A 16,854-nucleotide genomic window follows, 5' to 3' on the forward strand; every position below is an offset into this window, starting at 1 on the left:
GGCTCTCTGTTAAAATTTTTAGTGCCACCTCTTTACACATCATATTCTCCTGTTAAAAAGTCGGAAATTTGGGCGAAAAATTTTAAGAAACTTTAAGAATTGGCTCTCTGTTAAAATATTTGGTGCCACCTCTTTACACATCATATTCTCCTGTTAAAAAGTCGGAAATTTGGGCGAAAAATTTTAAGAAACTTTAAGAATTGGCTCTCTGTTAAAATATTTTGTGCCACCTCTTTACACATCATATTCTCCTGTTAAAAAGTCGGAAATTTGGGCGAAAAATTTTAAGAAACTTTAAGAATTGGCTCTCTGTTAAAATTTTTAGTGCCACCTCTTTACACATCATATTCTCCTGTTAAAAAGTCGGAAATTTGGGCGAAAAATTTTAAGAAACTTTAAGAATTGGCTCTCTGTTAAAATATTTAGTGCCACCTCTTTACACATCATATTCTCCTGTTAAAAAGTCTGGAAATTTGGGCGAAAAATTTTAAGAAACTTTAAGAATTGTCTCTCTGTTAAAATTTTTAGTGCCACCTCTTTACACATCATATTCTCCTGTTAAAAAGTCGGAAATTTGGGCGAGAAATTTTAAGAAACTTTAAGAATCGTCTCTCTGTTAAAATTTTTAGTGCCACCTCTTTACACATCATATTCTCCTGTTAAAAAGTCGGAAATTTGGACGAAAAATTTTAAGAAACTTTAAGAATTGTCTCTCTGTTAAAATTTTTAGTGCCACCTCTTTACACATCATATTCTCCTGTTAAAAAGTCGGAAATTTGGGCGAGAAATTTTAAGGAACTTTAAGAATCGTCTCTCTGTTAAAATTTTTAGTGCCACCTCTTTACACATCATATTCTCCTGTTAAAAAGTCGGAAATTTGTGCGAGAAATTTTAAGAAACTTTAAGAATCGTCTCTCTGTTAAAATTTTTAGTGCCACCTCTTTACACATCATATTCTCCTGTTAAAAAGTCGGAAATTTGGGCGAAAAATTTTAAGAAACTTTAAGAATTGGCTCTCTGTTAAAATATTTAGTGCCACCTCTTTACACATCATATTCTCCTGTTAAAAAGTCCGAAATTTGGGCGAAAAATTTTAAGAAACTTTAAGAATCGTCTCTCTGTTAAAATTTTTAGTGCCACCTCTTTACACATCATATTCTCCTGTTAAAAAGTCGGAAATTTGGGCGAGAAATTTTAAGAAACTTTAAGAATCGTCTCTCTGTTAAAATTTTTAGTGCCACCTCTTTACACATCATATTCTCCTGTTAAAAAGTCGGAAATTTGGGCGAGAAATTTTAAGGAACTTTAAGAATCGTCTCTCTGTTAAAATATTTAGTGCCACCTCTTTACACATCATATTCTCCTGTTAAAAAGTCTGGAAATTTGGGCGAAAAATTTTAAGAAACTTTAAGAATTGTCTCTCTGTTAAAATTTTTAGTGCCACCTCTTTACACATCATATTCTCCTGTTAAAAAGTCGGAAATTTGGGAGAAAAATTTTAAGAAACTTTAAGAATCGTCTCTCTGTTAAAATTTTTAGTGCCACCTCTTTACACATCATATTCTCCTGTTAAAAAGTCGGAAATTTGGGCGAAAAATTTTAAGAAACTTTAAGAATTGTCTCTCTGTTAAAATTTTTAGTGCCACCTCTTTACACATCATATTCTCCTGTTAAAAAGTCGGAAATTTGGGCGAAAAATTTTAAGAAACTTTAAGAATTGTCTCTCTGTTAAAATTTTTAGTGCCACCTCTTTACATATCATATTCTCCTGTTAATAAGTCCGAAATTTGGGCGAGAAATTTTAAGAAACTTTAAGAATTGTCTCTCTGTTAAAATTTTTAGTGCCACCTCTTTACACATCATATTCTCCTGTTAAAAAGTCGGAAATTTGGGCGAAAAATTTTACGAAACTTTAAGAATCGTCTCTCTGTTAAAATTTTTAGTGCCACCTCTTTACACATCATATTCTCCTGTTAAAAAGTCGGAAATTTGGGAGAAAAATTTTAAGAAACTTTAAGAATTGGCTCTCTGTTAAAATATTTAGTGCCACCTCTTTACACATCATATTCTCCTGTTAAAAAGTCGGAAATTTGGGCGAAAAATTTTAAGAAACTTTAAGAATCGTCTCTCTGTTAAAATTTTTAGTGCCACCTCTTTACACATCATATTCTCCTGTTAAAAAGTCGGAAATTTGGACGAAAAATTTTTAGAAACTTTATGAATTGTCTCTCTGTTAAAATTTTTAGTGCCACCTCTTTACACATCATATTCTCCTGTTAAAAAGTCGAAAATTTGGGCGAAAAATTTAAAAAAACTTTAAGAATCGTCTCTCTGTTAAAATTTTTAGTGCCACCTCTTTACACATCATATTCTCCTGTTAAAAAGTCGAAAATTTGGGCGAAAAATTTTACGAAACTTTAAGAATCGTCTCTCTGTTAAAATATTTAGTGCCACCTCTTTACACATCATATTCTCCTGTTAAAAAGTCGGAAATTTGGGCGAAAAATTTTAAGAAACTTTAAGAATCGTCTCTCTGTTAAAATTTTTAGTGCCACCTCTTTACACATCATATTCTCCTGTTGAAAAGTCGGAAATTTGGGCGAAAAATTTTAAGAAACTTTAAGAATTGGCTCTCTGTTAAAATTTTTAGTGCCACCTCTTTACACATCATATTCTCCTGTTAAAAGTCGGAAATTTGGGAGAAAAATTTTAAGAAACTTTAAGAATTGGCTCTCTGTTAAAATATTTGGTGCCACCTCTTTACACATCATATTCTCCTGTTAAAAAGTCGGAAATTTGGGCGAAAAATTTTAAGAAACTTTAAGAATTGGCTCTCTGTTAAAATATTTAGTGCCACCTCTTTACACATCATATTCTCCTGTTAAAAAGTCGGAAATTTGGGCGAAAAATTTTAAGAAACTTTAAGAATTGGCTCTCTGTTAAAATTTTTAGTGCCACCTCTTTACACATCATATTCTCCTGTTAAAAAGTCGGAAATTTGGGCGAAAAATTTTAAGAAACTTTAAGAATTGGCTCTCTGTTAAAATATTTAGTGCCACCTCTTTACACATCATATTCTCCTGTTAAAAAGTCTGGAAATTTGGGCGAAAAATTTTAAGAAACTTTAAGAATTGTCTCTCTGTTAAAATTTTTAGTGCCACCTCTTTACACATCATATTCTCCTGTTAAAAAGTCGGAAATTTGGGCGAGAAATTTTAAGAAACTTTAAGAATTGTCTCTCTGTTAAAATTTTTAGTGCCACCTCTTTACACATCATATTCTCCTGTTAAAAAGTCGGAAATTTAGGCGAAAAATTTTAAGAAACTTTAAGAATTGGCTCTCTGTTACAATTTTTTAGTGCCACCTCTTTACATATCATATTCTCCTGTTAAGAAGTCGAAAATTTGGGTGAGAATCTTTGCAATGGTTTTTTTTTTTAAATTTTTTAGTTCCATTTCTTTGGATATCTATATTTTTAATATATTTATATATATTTTTTATATATTTTATGTATATTTATTTATGTTATATATTTTATATAACATGTCTGTATGTATATCTTTGCGTATTTATCTATATTTTTTTATTCCTTTTGTCTCCTCCTATAGAATTATATTGTCCTAATCATAAATCGTATAATTGACCAAAATCCTGTCTGGCTATCCGAAAATTGTAAATGTTAGAATTCTTGGAATAATTTTCCGTATTACCTCTTTATATTTTATATTTTCCTAATACACAGTTGAAATTTCAGCAAAAATATTTGCCAAATATTTCAATGTTGTAGCCGGAAAATATAATCATAAGGAAAATGCCACGAATAATTTTTCCAAGATTTCCCCAATTCATAATTTTGTGCCATTGACAGAAATTTTCAAGTGTATTTTACGATTTTGTATTAGGAGTATATAATCTTATTGGAAGTGTCAAGCAGGAATTTTTTCTATTACTTACCTTTTATACTTACCTTTTATACTTACCTTTATGCGTTTCATATTTTCGGGATCTATAAATTTTTTTTCAACAGTTTACTTAATTCTAGATTAATTTAATTAATATTATATTTTACTTACCTTTTATACTTACCTTTTATACTTACCTTTATGCGTTTCATATTTTCGGGATCTATAAATTTTTTTTCAACAGTTTACTTAATTCTAGATTAATTTAATTAATATTATATTTTACTTACCTTTTATATTGTTACTTCTTTATTATCTTTCGTTGTGAGATCGAAGATTTTGTGATTATTTTTTAACTGTGACGGTAGAATAAAAATGTTTCTTAATTAATTAATTATATTTTGTAACAATTAAAATTTCAATAATACTTCGTGAATAAGTGTTTGTAAATGCAAATGAAAATAAATCTGAAAAAAATAAAACATATTATATATAAAAATGTATCATATAAAAACTTTAAAGAAAAGTTAAAATTGGATCTTCTTTCTTTAAAGAAAATTAAAAGACTTTAAAAAATGACATAATAGAGAAATATGACTACTTACTTGCATATGTGATAATTTTAATATCTTGTAGCATCTTGATTATCATCATGGATTGCAGATTAAGAACCGCTGTCACAAATGAATCATAATATATTGAATATATGAATTATAATAATTTTTATAAGAGATATTGTCTCCATTTATTTTTATAATTTTTCATTTTCTAATATCATTGCGCAAAAAATTTATAAAAAATATAAGATATGTAAAATAAATATACAAAAATAGATTTGTATAAGATGTATATAATATGAGATATAAAAATGAATTTAAAGATTTCGTTAAATTTTTAATTAATAGATTAAGTAAAAGAAACAATAAAATTTAATTACATGTACACTGTTTTTCAACATATAAATTTTTCAGAACAAGTATAGAAAAAGAACAAATAATAAAAAATTAGAAATAAGATAAAAATTGAACAACCAATATCATTTTTTAAATGATTTGGAAAATTTTAAATTCGAGAAATGATGATGATCAATTTTTATTATTTATTCTTCTTGTCTGTATTTAAGTTTCATCTATGGCAATGTATTTGAAATATAACGTTAATTTTATAATTTTTATCTTATCTCTTCTTTTTTATTATTTGCTCTCTTTGACTGTATTTACTTTTAGAATGTAAACACAAATGAGATATTCTCAATTCATCATTATTATTCCAAAACTACAATGTATTTTATTTTTTAAAATAAAAAAAATAGATATATTTCTTTTTAGAATATTTTTAGAATAATTTTGTAAAATATAATGTATTTTATAATAGTCTTATGTACATATAAGGTGTGATATTACCGATGATGGAGATTTGAATAAATAAAAATATGATAACAAATTAAAAGACTTTTTAAAAATTTTATTCATTTTATTCTTGAAAATGATATTTCTAAATTTTCCAGATTAAATAAAACTGTAAAAAAATATTCAGTATTACAAAAAATAAAGTAGTTTTAAAAAATAATAAGTATAGAAACGATAAATATATTTTAAATTATTCTTGCAATTAATACTGATTACAACTAATACTTATTACTTTTATTAAATATTTTCTTATTTTATGAAGTTATGAAGCTGTAAGGAGCATTTGTATATAAGGATTTTTGTGAGATAAAACTTCTTCTTTAAATGTTAAAATCTTATCCTTCAATTCTGCATCAGATAATGATAGATCTAAATTCTTGCATTTATCAATAAATTCTGCAATAAGAATTTCAGCTTCCTGTAATATTACAAATTAATTATATTATAAATATTAAAAATTTTTTATATTTTTTTAAATGAAATTTTAATTAAATAATATTATTACTTGGATGATCTTTTTTTTCTTCTGTGGATTATCAGATCCCTCAAAAAGTGAATCTTGATAATCTTCAAGTTCTGTTTGTTTACGCTTAGCAAACTAAAAAAAAAATTAATTTTTTAATATTATAGTAAAATTAAAATATAAATAAATTCAGAAAAATTTTACCTCAATAACATCTTGTGGGAAATTAGCCATTTTAGCAACGTGTATGCCAAAACTTTGATCACATATTCCTGGTTTTATTTTATATAGTAAAGTTAATTTATTATTATCTACAAGAGCTGTAACATGTTGATTTTTAACAGTAGATATTTCTTCTTCTAATTTAGTTATTTCATGAAAATGTGTTGCAAAAAGACAATAACATTTAATTTCTTTTGCTAAATATCTATAAAAAATTATATTATTAAATATATAACGAAATTTAATAAATTCAAAAGATATTTTAAATCTTACTCGGCGATTGACCATGCTATACCGCAACCTTCATAAGTAGAAGTTCCTCTGCCTAATTCATCAATCAATACCAATGAATTGCATGTTGCTGTCTGAAATTGTATAAAATATTTTTTAATTATTTTTTAATTATCAATTTCATGCTATAAATGTTATTAATTTACCTTTAATATAGCAGCAGTTTCTATCATTTCCATCATAAATGTAGAAAGTCCTTTCAATTGACAATCATCAGCTCCTACACGAGCTAATATACAGTCTAATAATGATATTTTTGCTTGATCACAAGGAACAAAACTTCCAATATGTGCCATGAGAGCACTAACACCAGCAGATCTTATATATGTGCTCTTACCTCCCATATTTGGACCAGTAATAATACAAAAATGACATTCTCCTATAATTTTATTATTATAAAAATAATTATTATCATATTTTATATTTATAAAAATATTACCTCTTTTAAAATTGATATTATTAGCTATATAATCTACTCCTTCTTGAATTTCTAAACATGGATGTCGAACTTGAATAAGATTAAATTCTCCTTTTTCACTAGGGAGCATTTCAGGACGCACATATGGTTTATTAGCACATATAGCAGCAGAAGCAAAAGCAGTAAGTACATCAAGTGATGCTAATACATTTCCAATAGCTTTTATTGTATTACTATAACCAGCTATATAATTTTTATAATATAATAGTAAAAATGCTACAATTATATTGCTTCTTTATTTAATATTTTATGTATTTATACAAACCTGCAATTTCAATTATTTCCGCAACAACCTTCTTTTGTTCTATTATATATTTATCTCTAATAGCAATGTATTCATCATTTAAATCATTTAATTTATTACTTCGAAATCGTACACCACTTTTATTAGAATCTAAAATAATATATTGTTTTTTATTTCTTAATACCTTTTCTTCCTTCAATGTTACACGGAAATAATATCCAAATTGTTGATTTGATTCTAGTTTTAATATTTTTCCAGCTTCGATTGAAAGATCATCAGCAACTTTATTCAATTGTGCTTGCAATTTTATTTCTATTTCATCCATAGTGCATTTTAATTCTAATTATAATGGATATATTAATGGATATTATTAATGGATATAATTAGTAAATATAAATTAATATAAAAAAATTTATACATATAATATAAATATATATAATATATATTCATTTAGAAGATTTTATAAGTACCTTTTAATTCATCATCAAATTCAGATCGTACTAAAAAATCTCCTTTTTCAGCAGAATCTAAATCAATTGTTTGTTCAACCATTTGTTGAAATTTATTCATATCTTTAATAAATTCACTTAAAGGATCAGTAAACATTGTTTTCAAAGCTATTATATTTATTTTAAGAAATTGTTCTAATAATATAGGTAAATGTGATATACATGTATAAATCCTGAAATAAAATTACGATTAATAAATTATTAATTATATATAAATATATTAAAAAAATATAATTTATTTACTTATAGCAATCCTGTAAAGTTGCTTTTTTCCTAGCCAATTTTTTTGCAAGTACTTGTAAATCTGGTATGCGTCTTAAATGATCTTCATTAAGATTAGATCGTAATTCATTATCATTCACTAATGCTTCAACAATATCATGTCTTTCTTTTATAAGTGATAAATCTTTTAAAGGTTGTCTAATCCATTGTGCAAGGAGTCTATGTCCTTGTGGAGTTCTACATTTATCTAAGAGATTCAAAATACTTGTAGGTGCATTTCCATTTAAAACACAAGAAGTATCAATACGTGGTTCAATATTAAGTGCTTTTATAGCAGCTGAATCTAATTTCAAATAACGTGATTGTTTTATTTGATCTATACTAAACTGATTCAAATTTCCTTCATCTGATGTTAACTAATGAAAAAGTATATAAGTACATAGTATAAAATTAAATTGAAGAATAATATTTTTTTTATCAGTATACTTACATCTAAATATTTAATAAGAGCAGAAGTAGCTGACATAGCAAAAGTTAAATTGATTTCAGGTAAAGATTGTACATTTTGTTGTTGACCTTTCTTGAATCTTATTAAAGTATTTAAATCTTGTATAACTGATTCACTAGAGAATTCATTTTTTTTTCTTGTAGTAATCATTACATTATTCCGTTCTATTAGCTAAGCAAGAAAAAGAAGATGAAAGAAAGAAATAAATGTCATGATTATATCAATAAAATTTTTAAATTAATTATTCTGTATAAAAGAAATATTTTATCTTGTTTACTTGTTTTAAAATTTGAAATTCATAGCTGCCTTCGCCTTGAATTAATAAACATTCTTTAGGAGCAAGCGTAACAATCAATGATTCCAAATTAGAAAATGAGTCATTGTCTTGAAATTCACAAACAGAAAATAAAGATGCCGTAGTATCTACACAGCTTAAACCTACAATCTAAAAATATTATAAAATAAAAATTTTTTAGCAGAAATTTTTTTTATAATGTGTTTTTTTTCATAATGTATTTTATAATTACTCACTCTAAATTTCCCTTCCATTCCTAATTTCACTGCTATAACACGAACACTAACAGCAATATCATTATTGCCAAACAATATATCCTCAAATTGTGTTAAATTACCAGGAGATCCTTTATATTCTAATATCCAATTTTGGTTTTTTGCAGTTCCTTGATTAATATAAACTTCTACTCTGTATTGTTTTACTAACAATAGATCACGTATAAAAGATTCAAAATGATTTTTGTTAAGAATAACTCCCTCAGTTTTATATGGATCTGTTTCAAATATAAACTTATTATTAAATTATAAATATTAAAATTTTGAATTAAAATTCTTACCTGCACCTATCATTTTACAAACAGATGTAGTTTTAAAAATTTCTTGTGCAGCAAATAAAGCATCATTACCATGTAATGTATAATAATCTGATCTATTAAAAAAACGTACTGTGGTATTCAGTTTCTGAAATCATATTATTATTAAATTATATGTGTGTTTTCTAATTATGCATTTTTTTATAAATAATATATATTTCTAAACTTATAATTATCAAAATTTTATATATTATTATATATTATTATATTATACATTATTTATATTATTATATGTATACATAATTAAATGATATTTTAGTATTAAAAGTAATGTTATTTCTAAATAAACAAAAAAAATTTTAATATTCTTATTAATATAAAAGAAAAAATTTAAAAATAATTTTTTACAAATTATTTAAAAATTTAATATAAAAAATATAATTATTACCAAATTATAATTATTATATTTAATTATGATTATACTTGTTTTCAAGAAAGACTTTTATGAAGAATATCTGTAGGTCAATGTCTATCTAGGGTCAAAAAGTCATGGATTATTATTAATATTATATGTACGAGTTCAAGGAAATTTGTTATATTATGGAAAAATATATCAATTTAAAATCATCTAATATGATAAAAAAGATCATTAAATACAATTAAATTTATTTATTTTTTGATATATTTTAATATTTGAAATTAGAAATATTTGAACAAGAGAATTATAAATTAATTTAATACTCATTAAATTATATATCAATTATATAAAAATATATTAATATAATTAATATAATATAATAAAAAAATAATTTATCAAAAGGAAAAAATGCAAAAATTCCAATAATAATACTATCTTGCAAATATTATTCATTTTTTGCCATAAAAAAATATCACAGTTTATATTCCAAGAAGATCAATACTATATATAAGTCATTAAAAACATCATGAATTATTTTAATTTATTATAATTTAATTGCTTAAATAATATTTTGTTATATAAATTTTTACATAAATATATATAAAATTAAAATATAATTAAAATAATTAAAATATAATTCTATTAAGCAATGTTTTTATATTCAAAAAAAAAAAAAATATGTTTAGAATTAAAAATAAAAGATATATGTGTATTAGATTTATTGATGTATTAAATGATCATTTAAATGATTACCTTTAATTACCTGAAATTATATTTATAGCTATTATGAAATAAGAATAATTACAATATAACAAGAATATTATACAAGAATGATATCATTGATGACACATCAAATTAACTTTATAGCAATTTCTGGAAATTATCTATATAATTATTAGTAAGAAATAGAAGAATTATTTTTACACATTTACAAGAAAAATATAAAAAAATAATATATTACATATATATATTTCATATATAATAATTTTTTTCTTGATAATTCTAAGAATTTATTCCATGAAATATTTATTTATCTTATAAATTATTAATTTAATAAATATAATAAATCATAATTAAAATATAATTAAAAAAAATTATATTAAATGTTTAATTTAAAATGTACATAATATATAAATAATTAAATGTTTTTAATAATATTTAATTAAATTAGATAGATGTTTTTTTAATAATATATTACAAATAATATTAAATTAATTATAATAATACTAAAATTAAATTACAAATATTTGTGAGCTTAAAGATATTAATATTAAAGATATTAATAGTGTGAATTATTTAAAAGAGATAAAAATATATATGAACTGGAATAAATGCACAGAAAATATTATCATCATATAAGAATGAAAGAGAATGTTTTCAAAGATATGAAGAAGGGGGAACTAACATAAATGGAATGCTCCAACTTGCATATAGTACATATCAATACATACTGTCATTGAGTGAGATCATCAATTCTAAACTCTGAATTAAGTGAATTTTGATTTTTTATCATACGGTAATTAAACTTTTAATTTTACTTTATTTAATTTTAATATAATATTTCAATTGTAATTATTTTTTTTAACAAATAAAATGTAGAATATGAAATATATCTTATGATAATTTCAAAATTAATTTATATAGTTTTTAAATATAATTAAATAATTAAACTTTTTATTTAATATTTACAGAGATCAAATGATTAACATGGTAATACAAAATATTGCCATTTTATTTTTATTAATAACACATACATTATCTGCACCAAGTGGATGCATAGAATCTTGTACTTCTTATCTGACACAATATCAAACTTCTGGAAGTTTACAAAAACATGCTGATTTATCACAAACTGCTTCACATTTACAAAGTCTTGATTATTCAAAACCTGGAACATGGTCTGAACATAATGATTATAATGTAGATAATGGACATGGAAAAGTACATGAAGAACGAGGTCAATATGTTGAAGGTCCCAAGACAGTAAGATATTATAAGAAAAATTATTCTTCTTATGATACACGGTATCCTGTTGGTGAGGAAATATCAAATTTTAATCAAAATAATAACAAATATATATCCAATGCAGAAGACATAATTAATCAACATATTTATAATCAAATGAGTAATTCAGAATCAATTATACAGCAAAATAAATACAATACAATAAAAAGTCAACCACATGTTGAATCATCATATAGAAAAACTAATGTTCAAAATGAAAGACTTGAAAATCTTGGAGAATACAGTAAAAATTCACAGATTAATCAACAAGATATATCTAATCTGAATACACAAATTTCACAAGAACCCTATCATATTAACATGCAATCTGGAAATTGGAGTACAATAGATTCATATAAAACTGATGGAGGACATGGTCATGTATTTGAAGAAAAAGGTCAATATGTATCAGGAGCTAAAAAAATTCGTTATTATAAAAGAAATTATACTTCTAACTACAGTTCATCTGATGGAATGCCTATTCCTGATATTACTAAAAATGGAATGCAAGATATACAAACAAAAATAGAAAAATTTCATAAAGAAATTGGAAAAGGATTTGATCAAATTTCTACACAAACCATAGGATCCAGTAATATTGGACAAACACATTTTAATATTCATGATTTGCCTATTAATAATATTTATAATAAAAATAGTGATAATTATAGAGACCAATATAACTATAGAAGTTCAAGAACACATCATAATGAAGAACAACAATCTTCAGACATAACAAATGAACATTTACCTTATAGGAATCCTTATCAAAATACTTATGGTGAAAATAGTTACAGTATGTATGAAAAACGTGAAGGATATGTAAAAAAACTTCAACCAACTAATCAACTTATTAATCCTACATCAGGATATACTAGCACACTCAATGTTGGAAATAATGATTACAATAGAAATAAATTTAGTGGATCAATTTTACAACACACAGATAATTTACAACAAACAGATATTTTAGATGCACATCAATCAAAATTTATTCAAAATCAAATGTTGGTCGACAATTTAAGAAATAATGTGCAGAGTCAAAGCAGCATAATTGATTCAAGCATGCCAAAACAAGTATCTCATTATAAAGAACAGTGGAGTTCTAGTCATACAAAACAAGCATCTGTTCCTCTATATTCTACAGATATTTTACATAATAACAAAGAACATTTTCAATACAATAATGATCAATATAACAACAAATATAATTTAAACCAAGATATACGACATGATAATAATTTAAATCAATTCAGAGAAAATAATTTCAATAGTGATAGAAACATAATATCACAAAAATTAATGACTAGTGCAAGTGATTTAAGTGAGATAGGAGATAATATAGATTGTGCATATAATTCACAACATTCACATGGCAGTTCACAATATTTAAAAAAATATAAGCGCAATGTAATGCACAACAAAGAAGATGAAGTGCAAAAAATAGTAAATAAACACATTATGGATAATCAACAAACTACACAAAATGATTATTTTACACAACAGAACTCAAGAAATAATTTAAATCAAGAATTACAACAACACTCTTATCAACCATGGAAATTAAATCAACAATTAAATGATTTTACCCAAACAACTGAAACTGATGATCTCACTCAAACTTCTGGAAAGTTTGAATTTGGTCAAGATTCACAACAAATATCTCAATTATGGAAACCAAATGATCCCAATCAACAATTTAATGATTTTAATCAGCAAACAAGTGGATCTGAGGATTTTACTCAACAAATTTCTGGAAAGATTGAATTTGATCAAGATTCACAACAATCTTATCAATCTTGGAAACCTAGTAATATTAATCAACAATTAAATAATTTTGCTTGGCAAACAAGTGGATCTGATGATCTTACACAACAAACTTTTGGAAAAATTGAATTTGGTCAAGATTCGCAACAATCTGGAAAACCCAATAATGCTAATCAACAATTAAATAATTTTGCTTGGCAAACAAGTGGATCTGATGATTTTACACAACAAACTTTTGGAAAGATTGAATTTGGTCAAGATTCGCAACAATCTGGAAAACCCAATAATGCTAATCAACAATCAAATGATTTTATCCAGAAATCAAGTGAAATTGATGATCTTACCCAACAAACTTTTGGAAAGATTGAATTTGGTCAAGATTCGCAACAATCTGGAAAATCCAATAATGCTAATCAACAATCAAATGATTTTATCCAGAAATCAAGTGAAATTGATGATCTTACACAACAAACTTTTGGAAAGATTGAATTTGGTCAAGATTCGCAACAATCTGGAAAACCCAATAATGCTAATCAACAATCAAAAGATTTTATCCAGAAATCAAGTGAAATTGATGATCTTACACAACAAACTTCTAGAAAGCTTGAATTTGATCAAGATTCACAACAAATATATCAACCAAATCAATGGAAATCAAATAATGATGATAAAAAATTCGATGATCTTATTGAACAAACAAGTAAATCTGAGAATCTTAACAAATCTCAACAAACCTCAGGCAAACTTGAATTTGATCAGAATTCACAACAAATATATGAACCATGGAAATCAAATAATGCTAATCAAAAATTTGATGATCTTATTGAGCAAACGAATGAATCTGAGAATCTTACTCAACAAATCTCTGACAAACTTGAATTTGATCAAAATTTACAACAAGTATATCAACCATGGGAATTAAATAATACTCAACAATTAGTTCATCTTACTCACCAAACAAGTGGATCTGAGGATCTTACTCAACAAATCTCTGGAAAGTTTGAATTTGGACAAGATTCACAACAAACATATCAACCAAAGGAATCAAGTAATGCAGATCAACAGTTAGTTCATCTTACTCAAACAAGTGGATCTAAAGACCTTCTTCAACAAACTTCTGGGAAATTTGAATTTGGACAAATATCACAACAAACTTATCAACCATGGAAACCAAATAATACTAATCTGGGTTTTACAGAGGAGATTAATGATTTTACCAAACAAAGTACTGGTAAAGTTGAATTTAATCAAGAATCAGAAAAAGATTCATCTTTGCAAATAAGTGTTATACCAGAATATTTGGGAAATGATTCACATTTTTCAAAACCTGCAGATAAACCCAAACCAAGATCAAGATATTCAAGATACGGATCACATCATAATGTACATAATATTGATGATGAAGATATTATAAATCACAATAATGGAAATATTGATGCATCACATATTTATGAATTACCTCCAAATATGGATGTAGAAACTGATGATAAAGGAAATCAAAATACAAGAAATCAAGAAGAAAATAAAAATATAGATTTGTTTAAAAATTTAAATCAACATAGTGGAAGTAATTTATATGATATTGAAGGAAGTAATGTAGACCAAGTAAATTGGTTACATAAATCAAATGATGCAACTGTAGGTTTACAATGGCATTATACATATCATCCAAGTGACCAAAGGCAATTTGTGCAACAAACAGAACAAAAAGATAAAGAAAATTTGCAAGAACAATCACAATTTTTTAATTTAGAGCAAAATAAAGAAATACAAAATAAATACACAATGGATAATTTACATCAACAATCAGTTTCGCAATCTCAAAATTATATATTTAAACAAAAAGATAAATCTTTAAAAAATGATTATGTTCAAAATGAAAATAAATTTATATCTAATGAACAAATAAAAGGAAATTTACAGGCAGATGCTGGAATTTTTAAACCAGAACCTAAATTACAGCCAAGAATCTTAGAAGTTTATGGAGGTGGACAATATGATCCAACACATAGCGATGATATATATTCAGAAGTGACAATAAATCCTAGTGCTACATTAGCATCTATAAGTAATACAGATCCATGGGATATTAGAGAAAAACCAGAAATATTAACAACAACTGAATTAATACCGCCATTATTATCTGTAGAACCATTGGACACAAATATTACTACTGAAGCACCTCATTCATCATCAATTTGGTCAAGGATTAGTCATAAAATATCAACTACAATAGATAAAGCTAAAGAAAAAGCTAGAAATATTTTTGGATAAATATAAATTTTTAAAACAAATTTTTAAAACAGATATCTATTTATAAGTAACATATTTTTCACAATATAGATTTTAAATAAAATTTGTCAGTAAGATCATTGAGATTGTTAATTTAATATGTGGTACTAATTTAATATATTTTAATATATTTAGGATTGTAATGTAGTATTATGAAATTTTATTATTATAAAGTTATTATATATTTTAGATTGTTATTTAAATAAATGAATTTATATTTTTTAATTTTTATTTTTTATTCTTTATACTAAATATTACATAATCATAAATATAAAAAAGATTATAATAAAAAGTATCAATAATAATGTATGTACAATTAATCATATTTACTTACTTCTGGCAGACTCTTAAAAAACCTAACGAAACTTTGTTGACTTGATGGATCTGGAATCAATATTACATAAAATTATTTAATAAAATCTAAATATGTAAAATGAAAAATTAATTTCTGAAATTATATTATATTTTACTGACCCATATTAAATTGTTGATTTGGTTGGACAGCCATGATTTTGTATAAAAAAAAATACTAATATTTACACCTTAAATAAAAAATAATTTTAAATAATTATAAAATATTGTATAATTTTATAAAAGTATTTCAAAAATAATCTTTTCAAAATGCTATATATATCAAATATTCATTCAATGTATTCCCGCATAAATATATCACGGAATAATAATTCATAGATTGCATACTGCAGTTATATTTCACAAAATATTATTATCCAATTTTATTGGTTACAAATGTAGATTTATGTTTCTATATATGCTTTCTTTAATATTAAATAGTTAATGCAATATGTTTTAATAGAAAAATCGTTTAGTTTCTTTTATATATTTTTATTTATAATATGTAATATTTTAATTTTTTTAGTAATATATTTTTAATTTATTTTTATAATGTAGAAACTGTATGGTAAAATATATGAATTATATGAATTATTAATTGAAATTTAGAATTCTTTTTCTATTCTTAAATTTATATTTTTGAATCGAGAGTAATTATTGAATTAATATATACATATAATGTATATGTGTGTGTGCGTGTGCGCGCGTGTGTGTGTGTATGTACATATAATGTAAGTATTTTGTATAATGTAGTTTATTATATATAAGATTTTTAATGCATAATTATAATAAATAAAATTAATATCTCGAAAAGTATAGAGCGGATATTTCAAATTCAAAATTTTTTCAAAACTATTTTGAATAAAATTTATTAAAAATTATTGAATTATGATTATTGAAAATTATTTTCATCAATAAATAATTAAAAAATTATAATATATATTTAG

General features: G+C 24.3%; 2 protein-coding genes across 5 annotated transcripts; one reads left to right on the forward strand and one right to left on the reverse strand.

Annotated features, from left to right (window-relative positions):
* Window positions 1-5,354: 5,354 nt before the first annotated feature.
* LOC107994303 (DNA mismatch repair protein Msh2) lies at window positions 5,355-16,735 on the reverse strand. 4 transcript variants are annotated; one of them, XM_017051143.3, is made up of 16 exons: window positions 16,031-16,735; window positions 15,891-15,940; window positions 9,100-9,223; window positions 8,780-9,036; window positions 8,526-8,693; window positions 8,231-8,419; window positions 7,762-8,156; window positions 7,480-7,691; window positions 7,031-7,348; window positions 6,727-6,948; window positions 6,434-6,666; window positions 6,270-6,361; window positions 5,979-6,201; window positions 5,817-5,909; window positions 5,544-5,729; window positions 5,355-5,420 (listed from the first exon to the last, which is right to left on the reverse strand). In XM_017051143.3, the coding sequence occupies exons 1-15, from the start codon at window positions 16,062-16,064 to the stop codon at window positions 5,574-5,576; spliced, it is 2,766 nt and encodes a 921-aa protein (XP_016906632.2). In that variant the 5' UTR covers window positions 16,065-16,735; the 3' UTR covers window positions 5,355-5,420; window positions 5,544-5,573. The 4 variants fall into 4 exon arrangements, with proteins under 4 accessions (XP_016906632.2, XP_016906631.2, XP_061943260.1 ...); XM_017051142.3 differs by having other exon boundaries at window positions 5,355-5,729; XM_062087276.1 differs by lacking the exons at window positions 15,891-15,940; window positions 16,031-16,735 and adding an exon at window positions 10,247-10,384 and having other exon boundaries at window positions 5,355-5,729.
* Window positions 10,850-15,781, forward strand: LOC107994302 (GATA zinc finger domain-containing protein 14). The gene is made up of 2 exons (XM_017051141.3): window positions 10,850-11,009; window positions 11,185-15,781. Exon 2 carries the CDS (start codon window positions 11,192-11,194, stop codon window positions 15,536-15,538), a length of 4,347 nt encoding a protein of 1,448 aa, XP_016906630.2. The 5' UTR covers window positions 10,850-11,009; window positions 11,185-11,191; the 3' UTR covers window positions 15,539-15,781.
* Window positions 16,736-16,854: the final 119 nt, after the last annotated feature.

Source organism: Apis cerana, linkage group LG1 (genome assembly GCF_029169275.1).
Source record: "Apis cerana isolate GH-2021 linkage group LG1, AcerK_1.0, whole genome shotgun sequence".
Lineage (NCBI taxonomy): Eukaryota > Metazoa > Arthropoda > Insecta > Hymenoptera > Apidae > Apis > Apis cerana.

Coding starts and splice junctions, on each gene's coding strand:
- LOC107994303 (XM_017051143.3), bottom strand. CDS start 16,064: ATGGCTGTCCAACCAAATCAACAATTTAATATGG. Junction 6,362..6,433: donor AAACTGCTGCTATATTAAAG/GTAAATTAATAA, acceptor ATACAATTTCAG/ACAGCAACATGCAATTCATT. Junction 5,910..5,978: donor TCCCACAAGATGTTATTGAG/GTAAAATTTTTC, acceptor TTTTTTTTTTAG/TTTGCTAAGCGTAAACAAAC.
- LOC107994302 (XM_017051141.3), top strand. CDS start 11,192: ATGATTAACATGGTAATACAAAATATTGCCATTTTATTTTTATTAATA.